This window comes from Daphnia magna, linkage group LG4 (assembly GCF_020631705.1).
Source record: "Daphnia magna isolate NIES linkage group LG4, ASM2063170v1.1, whole genome shotgun sequence".
NCBI lineage: Eukaryota > Metazoa > Arthropoda > Branchiopoda > Diplostraca > Daphniidae > Daphnia > Daphnia magna.
In genome coordinates this window covers 13,046,695-13,067,058 of record NC_059185.1, presented here as the reverse complement: position 1 = coordinate 13,067,058, position 20,364 = coordinate 13,046,695, and the positions used below count along the sequence as shown (strand labels likewise).

Here is a 20,364-nt window from a genome sequence, read left to right as displayed (position 1 = left end):
TTATAGCACAGGAATAAATTAAATATTGGTGTGTTTTCATTATAACTATTGTTAATTGTCATCCATGGGCAATTGGGTTGGTGCGGGTCTGAGAAAAAAGGTTCAAAACCCGATTTTGGGAGAATCGGGAAAACTATATGTCCAAAATTTTTAATACTTATAGGAATGGATAAAACTTGATAAGGTCTATCCAATTCTGCAAAAATTTTGCTTAAGGTGTACTAATTAGGAAAGTAAACCGCTTCGCCATTTTACGGGTAGGTCGGTGCGGTTTAGCGGGGCTAAGGAACCCCCCTCATAAAAATACGTCATATTTCAATAATTTATTGCGGGAAAACTATAAGGAAAAAATTAATAAATTTTGCAGAAATGGATAGCTCTTAGTAAGCGCTATCCATTTCTGTAAAATAATTAACATAATTTTCATAAACAAACAAATTTTGGACAAGACGTTGTTTGTAGTTTTTGCGCTCTAGATATATATACTAGATCCAATAGACTTAAGTAACAATATAAATTTTTTTAAAACTTTTTTGTGTATGAATATTTTTTCGTTATCGTTGGATTTTTGTTTTTAATTTATTAATTTATGCTATTACACTACTTATACCTTTATTAAATCGCTTTTCAATTTATAAAACAGGAATGAATTAAACATCGGTGTGTTTCCATCAGAATTATTGTGAATGAACTCTCATGGGCAACTGGGTTGGTGCGGGCTGGAGAAAAACGGTTTCAACACCCGATTTTGGGACAATCGGGAAAACTATAAGTCCAAAAGTTTTAACAATTATAGGAATGGATATATCTTGATAAGATCTATCCATTTCTGTAAAAATATTGCTCAAAATTTCCTTATTGGAGAAGTAAACCGCTTCGGCATTTTTCAGGTAGGTCGGTGCAGTTTAGCGGGTCTAAGTTAACCCTCATCTCCCAGTAATACGGGAAATTTAAATAATTTTTTTCGGGGAAACTATAGGACCAAAATTAATAAATTTTATATAAATGGAAAGCTCTTGATAAGGGCTATCTATTTCTCTATAATTTATGAAAAAATATTCATACACTAAAAAGTTTCAAAAACAATGAAAATTATTACTTAAGTCTATAGGATCGAGTATATCTCTAGAGCGCAAAAACTACAAAAAGTTCTTGCCCAAAATTTTTTTGTTTATGAAAATTGTCTTAACTTTTTTACAGAAATGGATAGCTCTTGATAAGAGCTATCCATTTCTGTAAAATTTATTAATTTTGGTCTTATAGTTTTCCCGCAAAAAATTATTTAAATATTAAGTATTATTCGGGGGTGGGGATTACCGGATACCCGCTAAACCGCACCGACCTACCGGAAAAATGGCAAATCGGGTTACTCTTCCAATAAGTAGTTTTTAAGCAATATTTTTGCAGAAATGGACAGATCTTATCCAGATATATCCATTCCTATAAGTTTTTAAGTTTTGGACTTATAGTTTCCCCGATCATTACAAGATCGGGTTTTGGAACCGACCAACCCAAGGCCCATTGGATGACAATTTACACTTATTTAAGAAAACACACCGGTAATTAATTCAATCTATTATATAAAATGAAAAAAACAATTAATGTAAGTAAAAATATTGTATTTGTAAAACTTAATAAAGAACAAACAATAAATGTAAATAATAAAAATACACGAAAGAAACAAACAAATCAAAGCGGCAGCCCCACGGAAAACCACACTGTGTACATCAGGAAAATGTGGGAGCGGAAAGCAGAAAGACATAGAAGGATGTAAGGGTGAAGAGAGCCAATCAGAGGGCCGGGATAGTCCCACTGGGATGTACGGGTGACGGTCTCGACCCTTCGAGACCGTCTCGCGGAGACCAAGTTGAGCCGTTTGCCCATTTCAAATGGCCCATTTTATTGATGAAAACTAAAGTTGGCAACGCTGGGCTGTCAATCAAACATGAAAGAGCTGGAAAGAGTTGGAAATTGAATGGGATTCTCTGCCAGCAGGCACGAAAATAGACTTTTTAAGATTTATAACTGATTCTGTTTGACTTTAAGGTCAGATAATCTGATCTTAATGAACAACCTGTAAAAAATGCATTTGTGAATGGGCTAGTTTGTTTAATGCATTAATTTCTTTCATACTCTTTGCAAATGAAATACGACTTCATCTTTATTCATTTCTATTGGATTGATAATGAAAAAAATGTCTCAATTTATAAATGTCTGTGTTTTTTAAACATTTCATTCTAGGGTGGGCAGACGAAACCCAGTACACATTTGAATAGTGGAACGATGGTGAATCTTGTGCAGGGTCAACTTAAGGAAATATCAAGTAAGTGTAATTGCTTTCTTGCTCTGCAAATATCATTTGATTTACAAAGTTTTGTAGCTCATTCATTTCTATTGTCAATTTTTACAGTTGTCTGAGACGTGGAGTGGGAATAAGCCATTTAATGTGCAGGATTGACCATTGTGTTGAAGAAAGTTATAGCAGAAAAGGCTTCAATGGTATCATGAAGAACACATTTAGGAAGAGATGGTATCTGCACAAGATGCATGTGTTATTAAGCTCAATTTGGTTGAAACATTCACCTTAAACCTCCAGGTTGGTGAATTTTACTTCATTCTTTTCCTCTCGTATTCATTTTGGCTACTCAGACATTCATTGGGAGAGTGTGGCAGATAGAAGAAATGCCTTAACTTTGTTTTCTTTTTGCTCTTCGGTTACGATATAGAATCTGGAGGCTTTCGTTTGGCAAAGCGTAAAACGTTTATTCTTAGTCAACTCACTTGCGATTGGGGCTGATTTCATTTGCGGCGCAGTCTAATTTTTGGCACCGAGATATAGTATGAATTTTAGTTTAGGCGTGTCGTTTTGAAAGCAGGTTCTCTGTTTGTTTTTAAAGTTGGGTGGCCTAAAATTCCGGCCGTGGGATGATTGACGTCTATATTTGTTTTGGATATCTGCAATTTCGAGTTCACCCCCCACGGTTATCAGATATAGTTTCGGTTACTTGATTAATTTCTACGCGTTTTTCGCTACGATTCTCTGTTGTCTTCTGTGTCGTACTTATTTTTTGGCTTTTGTTTTTCGAAGCAAAACAAGGCAGACAAAGTGAAAATCTATTCGAATTCAAGGTAAACGAAATTCAATGCCATTCGATAAGAAATTTGTCGTAGCTCTGTCTGAAAATTCGAAAAAATTTTAGAAAGGGGAAAAAGGGAAAGTTTACATTGAAACAAGATAAAACTGCATTTTAAAAAATGTTGCGTAATGCCCTCGTCCGTTTCTTGCTGTTGCACGCCGTGTCCTTTTAGGCTTTTCCACCTCACAGTCCGTATTCCACGGATTCCACTTTTCTTTTAGTAGAGGCGAGTCATCAATTAAACGTTCGGCGCTGCGATTGAGATCGACGCTAAATCTATATTTCCCTGGATTTGCAGAATTACCAGGAACTTTGTCCCGAAAGTAGGGCTTGGTGTGAGAGGCTGGCAGTTTCCCGAAAAATCATAAATAACGCGTCCTTGAAAGTTGGGTACGAGTTTCTTTTTTTAAATATTTTTTAATATTAGATAAAAGGTTGTGTTGCTAATGCGTGTTAGCCCTGACTCGATCAGAATAAGAGCAGTGTCTGTATTGCAGTCGTCCTTCGAGCGGGACCCAAAATTCAATTTCGTTCCAGTGCACCGTAGAATAACAAGGGACTGTCTCTCTCCTTTCTTTTTCTATTTTTTTATTTTTTATTTGTCGGTGTAAACTATCCGTCAGTGCTTTTTAGTAGCTGGGATAACCAAAAAGCAGAAAAAAGAAAATTGAAAATTGGCTTGAAGCTGAATCTCAGACACGACGCAAAGAATTTGAATATTCCAGTCAGCAATACCAGGGTCGATGTGTTGAGTATGCACTAGTGGAATCCATTACCATGATGGTTTATATACTAAGAAAATTGTCATTAGGTTCAAAAGAACCAGATTTAATTGAGCCAGAGGACGAAAAAATCGACGTTGAACGGGGATACGAAACGTCGCTCGAGTGTCGTGACACTGCCGCATTTCCAAAGCCTACAGTCCAGTGGTTCATGAGGACTGTACGATTTATTCATTGAATCTTAGAGACACAAGAGTTTCAAATATGCCATGACTTTGCAGGAAAACAAACCAGTGGAAGAAATCTCTAATGACGGACGGACCAAATATCACGACATAAACACAACTGAAGATGGACGTAGCAGCGTCCTCGTCATTTACTACGCCAGTGCCGACGCGACGTACATATGCAGATTCAGTAATTGGAAAGGATCGAAAGAAAAGTATTTTCACGTTACTGTGCACGGCCTGAGCGGAGGAATTATCGCTGCAATCGTCATCGTTGTGGCCATCATTATTGCTGCCATCATCGCAGTTGTCTTTTTCATCAAAAGCTCCTACAAACAAAAGGTTTTTAAATAGATACATTTTATCGTTTAATTCTCAAGTTTTAAATCAAGTAATTTCGATTGATCCCGATTGGCTACAGCAAATCTATCAGGAATTGATAAACAATCGTTTGAAGTTGCTCGAAGGCAACTTGGAAAGGATTAATCCTAATTCGCCCCTGGAGGAGCAATTGGATCTTTTACCTTACGACAATAAATACGAATTTCCTGCTAATCATCTCGTCCTTGGTAATCCATTGAAATATAAATGAGAAGGCAATCATTCCTTAAGTAGATGATCGAATATAGGGAGGCAATTAGGTGCTGGCCAATTCGGTCGGGTAGTACAAGCCAAAGCTGTCGGCATGGGTCCAGGCAATACCAACGTGGCTGTAAAAATGGTCAAATGCCAACTGGACAATACGGGGCTGACGTCGCTGGCATCGGAGCTCAAAATTCTCATCCACCTGGGCTTTCACATGAACGTTGTGAGTCTCCTGGGAGCCTGTACCAAAAATCTGATCAAAGGCGAGCTGATGGTCATAGTGGAATTTTGCGCCTATGGCAATTTGCAAGATTTTTTGATGACCAATCGACGCCATTTTGTGAACGAATTGGATGAACATGACAATCCTTCACCTCACTGTCAACGGTAATCAAACAACAAAAGCTAATTGGAAACATTGCTTTGAAAAAACTAAACACTATTGCAGGAAAGCTGGGTCCCAGTTTGTCCCCCAATTGGTCCAAAGTATTCACAACATGAACTTGGGAGTACCGGGCGAGAATACTGCCAACGCGACTCCAACCGAACAAACTGGTAGTGATGACAATGCAGATTGTAAGCCTCGCTATTGGTTGCCCAGTAGCAAGAAAAAGGAAGCATCTCGCAGCCCGGTCGTGTGCACTCACGACTTGATGGAATGGTCGTATCAGATCGCTTGTGGAATGAATTATCTGACCAAACGAAAGGTTTTTATTATTTTGTATACGAAAAAGGGGGAAAAGTAAATTTACTGATAATCTCTACTAGGTGCTGCATGGCGATTTGGCGGCTCGTAATATTCTCCTGGCCGATGACAACGTGGTGAAAATTGCCGATTTCGGGTTATCCCGTCAAGTCTATAAGAATTGCAACTACCAGAAACAAGGGCAGGAGGCTCTTCCGGTTAAGTGGATGGCCATTGAATCGTTGATCGATCGAGTCTTTTCTTCCCAGTCTGACGTCTGGTCTTTCGGTGTTACAATCTGGGAGTTGTTTTCCCTCAGTAAACAACCTTATCCAGGTATTGACTTGATCACTCTTCATCATCTAAACTTTAAACATGAAGGAATTAACGTGGGCATTTTTCTGGGGCAGAGGTGAATGAATTGGCAGATTTGATTCGTTACTTGCAACGTGGCGATCGGATGGAAACACCGGAATTAGCACCTGGAGCCATTGGTGACATCATGGCGGATTGCTGGAAGCACAATCCGGAGGAAAGAGCTACGTTTAGCCAATTAGAGCGGATGCTGGGCCAAATGGTTGACCCTATCATCCGCCAACGTTTTGCCGGTGCGGATGGGGTCGAAGAAACAAACAATTACCTGCAAATGAATACGGAAATTGATCCCACTTCGATGTCAGAGACGATGCCTGACTATTTGAAGATGACGAGTACTGAGGGTCAGGCGACTACGGCCATTTCGCCTCCACGAAGCCATCCCCATAAATTGTATCCGCAACTGAGCGTGACGAATTACATAAACACGAGCACAGAAATCAACACACCTCCGCAAACGCCATTGGGCAATAAGCATTCGAATACCTTAGGAGGTGGGCATCCGCCATTGTCTCCAACAGAAAGTCTTGCAGACAGCAATTACCTGGCCATGTTACCAACTGCACACGCCTGAATTTCATTCACTTTGTCACCTCAATTTTTGCCATCGCCGTTTCTTTTGAGGATTGAAATTCGTGCTGGAAATTCAGCATAATGAAATTATGTCTTGATCTTGTATTCCCTTTTTTCTCCTGTTTCCTGGTAAACAATTCTTCTCAGTACAAAACTCTATTGTACTGCCATGGGTTTATCCAATGCAACGCTGTTGTTACTGTCGGTATAAAAAAGCCTAATGCCAAAGCAAAGTAAAATCTTAATTGACCAAACTACTGATCTGAATTCTTAAATCCTCATATGAAATGCAATCCAACATTTCATGTTTCGATTGCCATCTTTTTCAGAATAATTGTTTTATTTTGTTTGTAGTATGAGTTAGTTTCTAGGCAATGCTGTCTAGAAGGGGATGAGACACTTTGAAACAGGGGGACAGAGTAAAACGAAAGCTAAATTAGCGCTCACCAAATGATCGATCTCATCATATCCATTGTAACCGACATCGGTTACAATACGGTTACTTAGGCTGTGTGATTCGTTAGCTTCTACGAGGCTCTCTTTTCCTGATGGAATTGTTTAAGGGTTTGAGTGTTTATTCGAAACGTTTTCAGCCATATCCTTTCGGCTTCAACAGTTAAGTGGTAAAATCGGGTGATGCATCAAGTGTAATTTTAGGCAGTGGACAACGTGGATTGCTGAACAATCTTTAGACTGGCTTTTGTTCATCTAGTGCTCTACGTACATTTGGCGGGAATGAAGCAGACACGACCTAATCGCCCATTGTAAACCATTTGTGGATGGCTGCGCTGCGTTTGAATGCAATTTAAGGCGACAGAAGTTCTCTGCTCCATTCCAGGTCAGTTTTTAGACATTTTTTTTGTGTGTCATTTGTTGGCTCGTCATTTTGGCGCCATTCCGCTGCAATCGTGTCGTAGAGTGGGGAAGGGCTATAGCTGACATCGTATTCGATCTGAACAAGAATGTGGGCCTGTTTTTAAGATATAAATGGGGAAAGATCAAAGATTAGCTGTTTCCCGATCAGAATCTCTTGTTGTCCTTATGTTTTGAAGGTCACTGCAATGAAATCGTTTATTTCTCATTCTCTCGATCAAAAATCAATTTTTATAAGCCCACAATTTGGCTAAAAACAAATGGCCAGCCATTGTCAGGATATAATAAAATTTAGGTTTAAAACAATCATTTAAACACTTGAATTATCAAATGGCTGCGCTGTTTATGTGAGTCACGCACTTTGACACTTAACTTGAGGTCATTTAGATTTTTGTTTTGTTTCACTGTCCTTTCACGGACAGAAATCACTTTGTAAATTAGCATTGAATTTTTAACGATTATGTTTTTATGATTTTAACGACGAGGAATTTTTGAACGATAAGTGTACGACAACCTTGCAATATTTTTAAATTTTTTTGTTTGTTTCTTTATTTTTTCTTGTTATTTTTTCATATGAAAAAGTTGTTTTTTATTTGCCCTTTTTGTGGACAAAGAAAATTTGCACAATCATAACACAGAATCTTTGTATTTCTCACCTGGATTTGCTCGTTAATTCTATCATTTCGTATTTTACGCATTAGCAAGGAGCAACACCATGGCCTTGGTTTCGTCGCCTTCATTTTGTCAGATCAATCGGTTTGCAACAAGCCAATGTTTGGTGCTTTCTACTTGATTTAACTTCACTTTTACTCTTCCATTTCACCAGCTCTACCAATCGAGTATTTTTCCTTTTGTTATCTTCAGCATTTACTCGATTTCTTTTCCTACTTTCTTTCATTTTCAAGTCGTTTCCTCGATGACCACAAGGAATTTAAAAATGGTCGAATGAGTTGCAATCAACTTGGCTAAAGGGATAATGAATTGACAACACGGCGATTCAGTCACATTTTTGTATTTTTGAAAGGAAAAGTCAACCAGTCGGTGTTTTACAGCCGAGAAAGCGAGAAATTTTATAATTTTAGTGGTTAAAGATATCGAGTATGAGACACTCTCCTTATTTTAATTTCACCGTCGGCTAAGCGCATTGCATCGCCCAGAAACGAGTCAGAATTCAAACGAGAGCTGCTTCGTCCAGTAGTTTTAGGATTTCGTCCGTGTTCTTTATTCTATTATAACTGCGTAAAAAATAGCGCGCATCGTTGCCGTCGGATACAACAGGAATTCCCAGTTGGATGAAGAGTTGAATTGCGTCGATTAAATTCGAGTTTGCATTGTATATACACAAAATATGGAGCGCATTCCATCTACTTTTGTTCTTTGCATTAGCATCAATTCCCAGTTGGATTAAGAGTCGAATTGCGTCGAGTAAATTCGAGTTTGAATTGCATTTACACAATAAATGGAGCGCATTCCATCCATTCTTGTCCTTTGAATTGATATCAATTCTCAGTTGGATTAAGAGTCGAATTGCGTCGAGTAAATTCGAGTTTGAATTGTATCTACACAAATAATGGAGCGCATTCCATCCATCGTTGTCCTTTTCATTGACGTCAATTCCCAGTTGGATTAAGAGTTGAATGGCGTCGGTTAAATTCGAGTTTGAATTGAATCGACCCAAGAAATGGAGCGCATTCTTTCCATATTTGCTCTTTGCATTGACATTAATTCCCAGTTGGATTAAGAGTCGAATTGCGTCGAGTAAATTCGAGTTTGAATTGAATTCACACAAAAAATGAAGCGCATTCCATCCATCGTTGTCCTTTTCATTGACGTCAACTCCCAGTTGGATTAAGAGTCGAATTGCGTCGATTAAATTCGAGTTTGATTTGTTTTTACACAAATAATGGAGCGCATTCTCTCCATCGTTGTCCTTTTCATTGACATCAATTTCCAGTTGGATTAAGAGTCGAATTGCGTCGAGTAAATTCGAGTTTGAATTGAATCGACACAAAAAATGGAGCGCATTCTGTCCAAAGATGTCCTTTGCATTGACATCAATTCCCAGTTGGATTAAGTCGTTGATTTTTTCTATTAGACCAGACGAAGAGTCACGGGCACATAGTTGACGCAATTCTTCTTCTTTTTCAGTGAGCTAGATTGAACAAATTTACGATTAGGTTGTTTCTTCCTTATTTAGGACATAATATATAATATTACCTTATTGTTGATGGATTCCAGTTGTTTGACGACTTCTTTCGAAGTTATTCTTTTTTTCGGGTTGTGTTCCAACATTTTCTTTAGTAAGTCATCCTCATAATATTTGCGCAATTCACAATTAATGTCTATAATAAAGCAACAAACTCTTTATTAATAGAAAATAAAAAGGGTATGGAATTAAATTGGGAATTACTTTTCATATTCACCGGATCTTTTTCAATTATGTTTTTGTGAATTTCGTTTTCGCTGGAACCGTAAAGATGTTCTCCCTTCAAGAAAAGGTAACCGAAAACGAGTCCCAGGACAAACACATCGCTCTGAACGGTGCCCCAAAACTCTTCCTGTTCCGCCCTTTCTCCGTTGATGAGCTTTTCCAGCACTTCCGGTGCGTACCAAGTTCTGGTTCCTCTCACTCCTGACCACGAGTGTAATCCTTTTTCATTGACGGATTTGGCCAGTCCAAAATCAGACCATTTGATTATTATCTCTTCATTTTTGCCAGGACTTTTCATGATGAGGATGTTACTCGGTTTAATGTCTCGATGAATTAATTTCTTCAAATGGATGTGTTCCAGTCCTGAAGCCAATTGGGAAAAAACTAAGATTTGACGTGGAATAGGTCCATCGTATTTTTTGGAAGGATTCGACTCCAAAAACAGTTGATCTAAAGAAGCGACACATAATTCCAATGCGTAGTACCTTGAACACGGTAACGAAAACAAAAAATCAATTTTGAAATTATGTTGTTATTAAAAACGATAAAAAATATGTTACATGAAGTGGTTATCCTTTTCACAGTGAAGAAGTTTGACGATGTTTGGATGTTCTAACTTGAGCATTGCGTCTTCTTCTCTTTTGACGACATGATGTAATTGAACTCTTTTTACTGCGACTTCACGACCTCCGAATTTACCTTCATATACTATACCAAATCCACCTTTTCCTAATATAGCTTTATCATCGTATTTAATTTTATTTTGAAACGAACACATTTTTTTGAATTGAATTGCTTTAATTAAGTTTTTGTTTACAAGGTCGAATTGTAGACGACTGGTACAACACGTCACTGGCACTCCCTTTTCCGGCATCGACAAAAGAAGGAACAATTTAGGTGAATTTTTAAAATCTAATTTTGTTTTAATTTCGAAAGAGGTTTACATTGGCTCTGCTTTTTGCTAAATATTCCTCGATTAAAAACGAAGAAATAATGCTATTGAGGCCACAATTCACTGTGGGGATTGTCTTTTCTGCTTCCAATAGCCGTGATTCGTGTAAAATGGTGAGCGTGATAGTGACAGCTCGACTGGCGGTGAGTTTGCGCACAACGGGCTTTTTTAGTATTTTGGCCTCAATTCTATTTTGCTCAAGCTCCTCCCATTTTAAAGCATTTTCCAGCGCCAGAAGGAGCCAAGCATTTCCCAAACGGCTTTCTATTTCTTCCCCTCCCTCTTCTTCTTCTCCTCGTTTTCTTTGGTTCGTGTTTTCATCATTTGTCGGAACTCTGTCTGAGAATTCGAACAAAAAGGAAAGGGAAAAAGGGAAACTGAAACAAGGAAAAAGGCTGCCATCAACTCCTCCGTGTTGTTAAACAAAATGTGACGTAACTTTGCATCAGGAAAAAACGTTATTTTAAAATGCCGAAATTTATTTAATTTTTTTCGTCACATCCGTTTTTCACCGTGTTATACATCTTTTTTGTTTGTTGTTGTTATAGTTTTTCGTTGATTAAATGGGTGGCACTGCTATTGAGATGGATTCCTGATAAATTTTTCTTGATCTACAGAATTACTAGGAACTTTGGGCCGACATTGGCACTGGGTCTGGAAGGACGACAGTTTCCCGAAAAATCATAAAAAGCGCGTCCTTGAAATTTGTGCACGCGTTTTTTATTTGGAAATATTTTGACTGGTAGATGTGTCGCCAGAGTGGTCGAGTCTCGGGACAGGATAAGAGCAGTGTGTAATTACAGTCGTCCTTCGAGTGGGTTCCAAAATCGAATTTCGTTCCAACACGCCGTGGACTGGTTCAACCCTTTCTTTTTCTGTTTTTTTTTCTGTTAGAGATTATTCGTCAGTGCTTTTTAGTAGCTGGGATAACCAAGCAGCAGAAAGAGAGAAAAAAATTGAAAAATGATTGGCTTGAAGCAGAATTTCAACAAATTCCGAGGGCAGTTATAAAGCGACTGGTGCAAAGGAGGGACCGCAGGGGCCCCGATTAGACGGTGGCTAGTCCTCGGCAACACAACGTTGGAATTTGCCGAAATCTTTATTAAAAATTCAACTTTTGGGATTCTAGATGTTGTATTGTAGGGGTTTTCGCATAGAAAGCTTTTCCAACCTTCGGGCCGTTCAATAGCAACTGGAAAAACCTGGCCGTGGCAAATGTGTGGAGGGACCAAGGAGACGAGCGTGTAATGTGAAGAAAATCGTTTCTGCTCTTGGCGACGTAAATTTGCCCAATCCATAAATTCTTGTGATGTTGACTCGTTCAACTTCGAACGGGATCGACGGGTCTTCTTGGCTCCCAAAGCGAGCGGTTTCAACTTGCTCAGTCCGACTGTTTTGCATTTTTACGATTAAGGCGAAAGCCATTCTGTAATAGGAAAATTTAATTAAATGTCTCACGATATTTCAGTATGGTGCAGGGCGGTCAAATTTTCGCACCTTATTCCGACGGACTTCAAACAGGGTCTGTAATCGCGGGTTTTCAATCCCGACTGCAATCTATTGAACTCGGGCATACTCGATTGGGTGTTGTTGATTACAACAAAAGAAATCGGAGCGTATGCCCCAATTGAAAACCCTAATAGTGCCCCTTTCTACCATGCTTACCTTGATTTTTACCCCGATTCCTCACCTGAAACTTGGTAATTGTTTACTGCCCCTTACGACGAATTCATGTTTTCGAATGAGATACATGGTAAAAAAAAACAAATAAAACAAGCTGACATTTTTCCTGTAAGGATGCTAAACTTTTAAGAAGGAAAGTTCAACATCGTCCTAGAGACCTAGACTCCTAGCTGCCATATCCTTTCTTTTAAGAGGCAACAAAAGTGACGAAAATACAAGCGACAACAGTGTCATCGCGCGGTGGAAAAACAAAGCTTGTACTCGCCGCCTGTTGATCATGGAAGAGAACCTATATAAAGCCATGCACTTATGTTTCAGGTCTTTTCATTGCTAGATATTGACGATGGTGGTCGTAAGTATTGTCGTAGTCGAATTTTAATTTTTTAATATTGTAGTGGAGTTTTTGTTGCTTGTAGTTAATCATTACTTGAATGTGCTGATAAAAATTATTATTTCCCCTTCTCTTTGAAACGTATTTTTACTAATGAATTTTTGAATGGGGGCCCATGAAAAGGCGCTGCTGTGTTTTAGGTGATGTGGTAGTCGATATTAAATTATTTGGAATTAAGCGAATAGTATATTTGTTGTATGCATTATTAAATAATGTGGATAATTGTTCAAAAGTAGGGTGACCATGGATAACTTTGCATTTCAACAGTTTTTTCTTCTGCTGGCACATGCTGTCCATGAGGCAACGTTTAATGAATTGCAGCTACTGTGAGTACATAATTTATAATGTTAAAGTATGATGATTAAGTCTGTTTTCTAGGATTAACACCTTATTGTATTAGAAGTAATATGTTTTACCTAATCTGTACTACATGGTTTGACATGGTATTCTAATATGATTTATTTAAAAAACTTGTTGGACCACTATATGATGGCGAAGTAGCCTGGTGATATGCTCCTTACACGGTAACGTACCATTTAGCATACATATCTTTTCAGTGTATGTTTTAAAGCAGTCTAAAGAATGTATAATTTGTTCAAGTTTTCATCCTTGAACAATAAGTGTTACTGTAATTATTTTTCTATACACCTGTTTTCTTTTAAGTTGGAAGAAGGTATGCTTAGGGAAGCTCTTCTTTTTCACTCTGGTGGTCTGATGAAGGTAAGAATGCTTAGGTGAAAGCTTTTTATTAGTGTTAATTCAGCTCATGTAAATTCCTGTTCTCTTTACAGATACATCCTGTTGCTGCGTGGACCATTGTTTGTTTATTATTACTGTGTGTTGACTCATTACAGTCATGATGTTGCATTGCATTTGTCTCTTTGACGTGGTTGGAATTTCTGTTCCTGTTAGAAAAACTGTTGAGGTCATGGCTTAATTCCAAGTTCCATTTACCAGTTTGTATCTTTAGGGTGATTGATGACATATGTGGTAAGTGGAGCATTAGTGTTGGGTAATAATTGTAGGTCAGTATTTAGTTATTTGTTTTATTTAACAACTCTTAGTGGCAGGATGACTGAAAAACTTCCCTAGCATATGGACAGGGTACATGGTGTTTGGTTGTTATCCTGACCATGTTGTACTCTGTGGTGGCCGATTTATGGTGGTGTTTTAATAGAATTTTGTCAATCAATATGGTATATTGCTGATTAATAGTTACATTTTTCTTTTTTTTTTGGTTTATTAGTTAGTAGAATTGTCATCCGACGATTGTGTTTCGGTTCTGATCGAAATTTCTACGGCCAACCGAGGGATTTTATATGGTAAATTTGGTATAAATTTTTTGGTGTTAATTTGCTTATTTCTTTCTACAGTACAAAGCGCCGTCTATTTCATTATGCATTCGCCACAGTTGAAACGCTGAAAATGACGTCACAGATAACGAAATCTAACCATATTGAAAATTGGAAGGAGAATTTTTTTTTCTCATGTTAATTCATTTTTATAAATTCAACAGTGCATCTGTCATTTTCTGTGGTTTTGTTTCACCTTTATTTGTGATAAATCTGTGAGATAGTCGTTAGAAAACTTGGAAGTGATAATCGTTATGTGGGCACGGAAATTACCATTCCATTTCCATGTTTTCAGTGGGTTATTGGTTTTCAAGATTCTTACGTCGAAACTTATTCTTAAAAGTTGTCAAATTTCTTTTCCACGTTCTTTTTGCAATACCACGATTATTTCTGATGACGGATCTTTCGACTGAAATTGTTTTGCCCACACTAATTGATAATGATTTTTAAATGAACATTTGAGTTGACAATATAAAGCCTGAAATTGAATTCTATTTTGCTTATTATAATCCATATAACTTATTTTAACAATTTATTTATAGTTTCATTTTTTTAAAAATTTTTCTGCGGAATTTTTTCCGGTGAAAATAATTTCGGCGGAATTTTTTCCTGGGAAAATTTTTCTGGCGGAATTCTTTCCGGTGAAAATTTTTTTGGCGGAATTTTTTCCGGGGAAAATTTTTCAGCCGAATTTTTCAAAAAAAAAATTTTTTTTCCATATTTTCCTAAATATTTCTTCTAAAACACAAATTTAAGCAAAAAATAGCAAATATATTGCAAAATTGTCCATCTAGGATTAGATCCTTAGACCTTTGACTTCCCGTGCCAGTGCTCTACCACTGAGCTACTTCTCACATACTATGTAGGTATTTTTCTTCATCATTACACAATATCCACCTAGAGCCTAAAAATTTTTTCTCGAGTATCGACTTGAGGATTCATGGGCCATCCATGGCACAACGGACAGGCGATGGCCTGAGAACTTGACAGTGTAGCTCCCAGATCATTGTCCCCACTCCAAGTGATGGCGTGGTGGTCTGGGGAACCCGGCTCAGCTGCCCTGGGAACTTGACGGTGTATCTCCCAGATCCCTGCCCAAGCACCCCATTCCAAGTGGCCACGTGGTGGTCTGGCGAATGCGTCTAAGCTACCTTGGCAATTAGACAATGTATCGTTTGAAGGTCTGCCAGGTAGCCCACTCCAAGTGGACATGTGGTGAGCTACAAGTCGGGACTATTTAAGGACAACGCCCCTTTGTGAATGAAAGACAAATGTCAACACTCGGAATAAAAATAATATAACACGTAGACACTGTGAAAAGTAATGGAAAATTGTTTTCAAGTTTGATGATGAAATATATATTTTTTAACATCTAATGGCGATAAGAACAATATTTAGAGCAATTCACAATATTTATTCGAAACACAATTATATCACATTTATACTTCACATATTTTGGATGACTACTTTGTGGCAAATGAAATCATCCATGCCGACTACCAACATCCCGTCATACAGTTGGCGCTTGAAAAATTTTCAACCGACTGCAAGGGAGTACCTACAGTACAAAATAAAAAATGACTTGTCCATCAGCTTCTCGAGCTACATCTATTGGGCGATCCTTGATATAATGAGCTTTCAACAGGTAGGATTATTTACGGCTGATGCGATTATAGGTGGCATTATTGCATACACAATGAACCGACATTTTGGCGCGCATCCAACGAAAATTGTGCAATATTTACGACATAAATTAAATATTCCCAATCGACAAAACCATACTTTAACAATCGTTCGGCAAAGTCTGTCATTACCGCTCGCATCCATAACAAATTGACTGCTTAGAGAAACATTTACAAGAATTCAAATCCGCTTTACGTTCAATTAGCTCGCGTGTCCTATCCTCGTGAACATATCCAGGAGAAAGAATTTATCAGCTGTCAATTAAAAAAAAAGAAAGCCCGATCTAAAAAAAAATAGACGCAAATTTTGACTATGACTCTGCTTGTTGTATCAACTGGTAAGATCTAGGAAATGACATCAACAATGGCCTCCCACTCTATTGCGACGGCAGCAAAAATGGTGTCAACGTATGGAAACGTGGCAATAGAAGAAAATACTGAAAGGCTGGGACGTATCTGAGCAATGGTGGAACTAATGCTTTTTTAAAAAGTACATTTTAAGAGAGCTGGTCTCTTCAAAAAATAAAGGAAAAGGAAAATGATTGTAATAGCAAATCTCACAGCTGAAAGACTGGTTTCTCTAAACTCACGGTGCAATTACACATGCTAACAAAGGAGAAAATATCAAACAACTCACCCAAAATTAAAATAGAGAACTTATTTCATTTTAACATAGAAAAGCCATCGACAGACGTTTGGTTTGCAATAGGCGGTTAGTTTGTGGCTTTTGCACTCCCAAAATCAACACCACCGTATGGCAATCAGCTGATCCTTTTATCTTTTCTTTTTTCACTTGTTAATAAAAACGTACATGGTGAACTGGGTGAAGGAGCATAAAGCAAGTCTACAGATTGCTCAGCACCAATCCATAGACGACGTCGTTCACAATATTTTTTTCCCACAATAAATGCAGCAACTGTTAAGACACATGACATTGCCAACTACAAGACAGAGAACTCTAGCACTAGTCGAACTGATAACTCACACTGTATCCTTATCCAAGTATAAACAGAAATACAAGTACAGAGCAATGTGTAAACAAAGAATCGTCACGACCATGAAAACGCAACAAGTCGTTCAAGATCACCACGTTGACTAATATTTTGTTTTCTTCTGTCCGTACATGTAGATGTAGGAAATACCAACAGCGATGCCAAATTTATTCCTTTTAGACCAAAAAAATAATAATAAACTTGATTCAAACGTAATTTATTGATATTTCATTAGTTAAATGCCCGGCAGATAGAAACATGTCAAAGATAGTACTTACGTGCAGCATCTCTGTTGTTTTCGCTATTCTTGCGATGACGTGTGGACTGGTGGATGCCGATCGCTATTGTCGTGATCGCACAGCTGGAACTCGTACTGCGGGGTTGGACGTTGCAACTTGCAACTGCGAAGGCGGTTGTCATCAGGGAACCGAAGTGGGCAAAGCATCGTTGAATAACGCCACTGGCCCTAATGCGAAGGTTAAAACGTGACTGAATAGCATCCCAATAGAGAATTCCATGGGATGGGAGCTCTTTATGGCTCAAACCATGAATTTTATCAGCCAAAGACGATTCTAGTTGAGCAATCCAGCCCAACCAATCTGCCGCTAATAACGAAGTAAATTTCTCTTCTGGTGATTTCCAATTTGATTTCTCTAACTAGAATTAAGCAAAAACAAACAAAGAATACAATTACGTTTTACCCACTTGCTCAGACTTCTAAATTGACTAGCTTTATTTGAATTAACTTGCCTTTGTATTTCTTTCTATTTTAAATTCCCTTTTACGTGATTCAGATAATGGAAGGCGTAAAGTATTTCGAACGCCAAATGAAACCAAATCGTCGTCAACTGCTATATAACGAATTTCGTAATATTTTGCGAATTCCAAAAAGGTGGAAACAATATGCGGAACAAATTAAAATGAAAAAAGGAAGATTAATTTTCGTGTTACCATTTTAATTAGAAGAAGAATCGATGAACGTTGGTTGTGCAATCCCGGTCTAAAGCTATTTATCTTGCGAAGTTGGTTGGTCAAAATATTCACGAATATTTCTTTGGATTGAGCAAATCTCGTTAAAGCTCCACCAAACTTGTCGCCAGTTTTTCTTCAGCTTAATCTTTCCACAGCTCCGAAAGTCTTTCAGGAGTCTCTTTCCAGAACATCTTCGATGATTATCGCTAAAGTCGTCGTCCCAAGCGTGTCTGCCAGTCTTTCAACGAGCACCAGACTTTGGTGAAGGCTGTTCATCTAAAATCAAAACAAGAGTCAATAACCAAAATGACCAATTTGGTGCAAAAAAAACTGACCTGCCCGTTCAACGTACTGACCACGAAACTTCCAAAAGGTGTTGAAGTAGAAAAACAGAGTTCTATTCAGTTCGTCGAGAAAGACACAGAACAAGTTCAGGATCGAACTTGTTCCAAAAAGGATATGGCTAGTCGCACGTTTTTCAGGGGAATTTAGACGCACATCTTGCTGCTGTGATTCATCATGCAGTCGAATCGCATTAGCAGTCTCTTCCTGGATTATTCTGCACAGAAGAAGAACAACAATCAAGATAATTTGCTACACAAGACCTCCAAAACAAGGCAAACAACATAAAAAATTTAAACGATAGTTACATATTTTTGAGTTCCAATGACTTTGGGCGAGACACGTTCGCTTCCAGTTGAACATTTTAAGCCACCGGAACTGCCTTGGAATTCTGACTCTAATGCAAATGATAAAACAAGAATAATTAGGTTTGTGTGCCTGTTGAAACAACTTTTTTTTTTCGTGGTTTGTTTGCATTCATTTTGTTAGTTGAAAAGTTGAATTGCACTCGATGCAACAAGGAAAAAATTTGATGATGACATTTTCCATTTTTCTAGATGCCTTTTATTTCTCTATTAACTTGTTTTTACAGGAAATCTGGGGTCTTGTTGGTCAAGTCAATTAAACTCTCCACCAGCCCTAACAAACATCCATCGAATTCTGAACTCTTATCTCCGTTTAAAGGTGTAGCAGAATCTCTTCAATGTCCTTCTGGGAAAATTTGACGGCACGCCACTTCATTTGGGCTGGAAGGCGCTGATCGGGAGTCTCCAGTCATTCCAGTAATCAGTTACCAGATGACTTTATTTAACCTTGTAATTAACGCATTCATATTTCAAGGCATCCAGCTGAAACTTGTGCGCAGCAACGTAGATTTCGGGTTCCATCTTCGCCATCTTGTCCAAGGGTACTTTACCCGTGTAGATGAAACGCAAGACTTCCTGGAACACGTCAGGATCGACGTCTTTGACTTCCACACGCGTTGACGATTCATCTGGTGTCTTAAAGAAAGCGGCTAAAACTGGGCTTCTGGAAGCAATGACCGTCTTGTTGACATGGAATTCGCGGCCTCCGACAACAAGTGTAACATCACTTAAATTCATCTTTTTAAAGAGTTCTTCGATCGAGTTCTTTTTCTTCCTGCGGCGTATCTTTTTCTTTTTAGGTGGAACTTGCAGATCAAGTTGAGGTACGACGGTTTCGACATCCCGTGAAGCTCCTGGACAAGAAAATACGCCCGAGCAATTTTCTTTTGACATCCACATTTCAATTTCGCAATAGATGCTGAAACTTCCATCTTTCTGGAGGCATTCGTTAAGAGTTTTTTTGTCCAGATGAAGAACTTCATGATATACTTTGGAACCTTTCGGTAAAACAGTCACTTTCGGGAGCAGCATCTCGCGTTTGATGTTTAAGAGCGACACTTTGACACGAACAGGTTCGTCCAAAACAGCAAGATCCGAGTGCGGCGTGTACGACTCCAGCAGAATTCTGAAGCCAGGACTATCTTCAGAAAATGTTAATGTCCACTTCAAACAAGGATTTCTTTTAGATGGGAAAAAAGACGTGGACGGAGATCCAAAAAATTCATTCAAGGATTCAAAACAAGCAACTCGAACGTTCCATTCGAAATCGACTTTATCGATTTCATACTCGGTACTACACCAATTTTGGGACATCAAAGCCTTAACTGGTTCACTAGATGATGTTTTCTTTGAGATTTGGTTCATTGCTGATTGAGAAGAATCAGCAAGTGACTTGCTGAACGTCATCCAAGTGAAATGTTCAACTATTCGCTGTGAAGAGCAGAAGACGAATGAAGACGTTCGTGAGAAAGTGAGGGTTAGAAAAGTTCAAATTGTTGTGCAAATGTAGGGAGAAAATAGAGGAAGGATCCAAGCAGCTGGCAACGTTTGGAGAACGATGAATTTACACAGAAAAAAGGCAAAAACAACTAGGGAATAAAAACATTTAGCATCTGTCAATAGGGGAATAGCAAGAGAAAGAAAGAAAAAGATTAAGAGGTTATAAACAGCAGTCTGTTACAAGTAATGAGACATGAAAGAAACTCTGATTCTAAGAAAGACATTTGCTACGTGGCACAAACATCATGGCCTCGACCTCGTTGCTAAAAAATTGTTTCTCTTGAAATACCCCACATTTACCTTTGCTTGAATGATGATCACTTTCAACGGCGTAGAACTAATGAAACTGCATCACATGGAATGTGAATTTAACTCAGAACGTGAACAAACAATCGAAGGGAAGCACCATAGCTAAATGAACTTATCAACCCTAACCTCCGTTGAAACTGCTGACGATTGAAGGGGAGGGGCTAGCAACGGTCGGCCATTTTCGATTTTCTTTCTTACCCTTCCTTTGTCCCTAAC

General features: G+C 38.3%; 3 protein-coding genes and 2 long non-coding RNA genes across 11 annotated transcripts in view; 2 read left to right on the top strand and 3 right to left on the bottom strand.

Annotated features, from left to right (window-relative positions):
* Positions 1-2,165: 2,165 nt before the first annotated feature.
* Positions 2,166-6,561, top strand: LOC123471472 (vascular endothelial growth factor receptor 1-like). Of its 4 annotated transcripts, XM_045172826.1 has the most exons (11): positions 2,166-2,323; positions 2,411-2,596; positions 3,436-3,527; positions 3,771-3,889; positions 3,949-4,079; positions 4,141-4,428; positions 4,508-4,655; positions 4,716-5,058; positions 5,120-5,378; positions 5,440-5,692; positions 5,767-6,561. In XM_045172826.1, exons 2-11 carry the CDS (start codon positions 2,528-2,530, stop codon positions 6,303-6,305), a joined length of 2,241 nt encoding a protein of 746 aa, XP_045028761.1. In that variant the 5' UTR covers positions 2,166-2,323; positions 2,411-2,527; the 3' UTR covers positions 6,306-6,561. The 4 variants fall into 4 exon arrangements, with proteins under 4 accessions (XP_045028761.1, XP_045028762.1, XP_045028763.1 ...); XM_045172829.1 differs by lacking the exons at positions 2,166-2,323; positions 3,436-3,527 and having other exon boundaries at positions 2,583-2,596; positions 3,761-3,889; XM_045172827.1 differs by lacking the exons at positions 3,436-3,527; positions 3,771-3,889; positions 3,949-4,079 and having other exon boundaries at positions 2,170-2,323.
* A 1,612-nt stretch (positions 6,562-8,173) lies between these two features.
* LOC116921044 (putative ankyrin repeat protein RF_0381) overlaps positions 8,174-20,364 on the bottom strand; it is a 37,352-nt gene continuing 25,161 nt past the window's right edge. The window contains exons 1-4 of one of the 3 annotated variants that reach the window (XM_045172825.1): positions 10,169-10,482; positions 9,588-10,093; positions 9,395-9,519; positions 8,174-9,329 (exon numbers count right to left, since the gene is read on the bottom strand). In XM_045172825.1, coding sequence (XP_045028760.1) covers positions 8,349-9,329; positions 9,395-9,519; positions 9,588-10,093; positions 10,169-10,482 — 1,926 coding nt within the window. In that variant the 3' untranslated portion in view covers positions 8,174-8,348. Of the gene's footprint in view, positions 9,330-9,394; positions 9,520-9,587; positions 10,094-10,168; positions 10,483-20,364 lie in introns of those variants that run through there. The other 2 variants (XM_045172822.1, XM_045172823.1) reach the window with 2 other exon arrangements.
* Positions 10,875-14,475, top strand: LOC116933970. Its single transcript, XR_006645970.1, has 4 exons — positions 10,875-11,017; positions 11,178-11,374; positions 11,457-13,354; positions 13,426-14,475. It is a non-coding gene; the product is annotated as an uncharacterized LOC116933970 (long non-coding RNA).
* Positions 15,321-17,314, bottom strand: LOC123471480. Its single transcript, XR_006645983.1, has 3 exons — positions 16,939-17,314; positions 16,306-16,833; positions 15,321-15,544 (listed from the first exon to the last, which is right to left on the bottom strand). It is a non-coding gene; the product is annotated as an uncharacterized LOC123471480 (long non-coding RNA).
* LOC116920424 (speckle-type POZ protein-like) lies at positions 17,411-20,312 on the bottom strand. Of its 2 annotated transcripts, XR_006645959.1 has the most exons (5): positions 20,140-20,312; positions 18,283-18,371; positions 17,968-18,191; positions 17,612-17,908; positions 17,411-17,511 (listed from the first exon to the last, which is right to left on the bottom strand). XR_006645959.1 is itself a non-coding variant. In XM_045172839.1 (2 exons), exon 2 carries the CDS (start codon positions 19,744-19,746, stop codon positions 18,778-18,780), a length of 969 nt encoding a protein of 322 aa, XP_045028774.1. In that variant the 5' UTR covers positions 19,747-19,952; positions 20,140-20,305; the 3' UTR covers positions 18,419-18,777. The 2 variants fall into 2 exon arrangements, 1 of the variants encoding a protein (XP_045028774.1); XM_045172839.1 differs by lacking the exons at positions 17,411-17,511; positions 17,612-17,908; positions 17,968-18,191; positions 18,283-18,371 and adding an exon at positions 18,419-19,952 and having other exon boundaries at positions 20,140-20,305.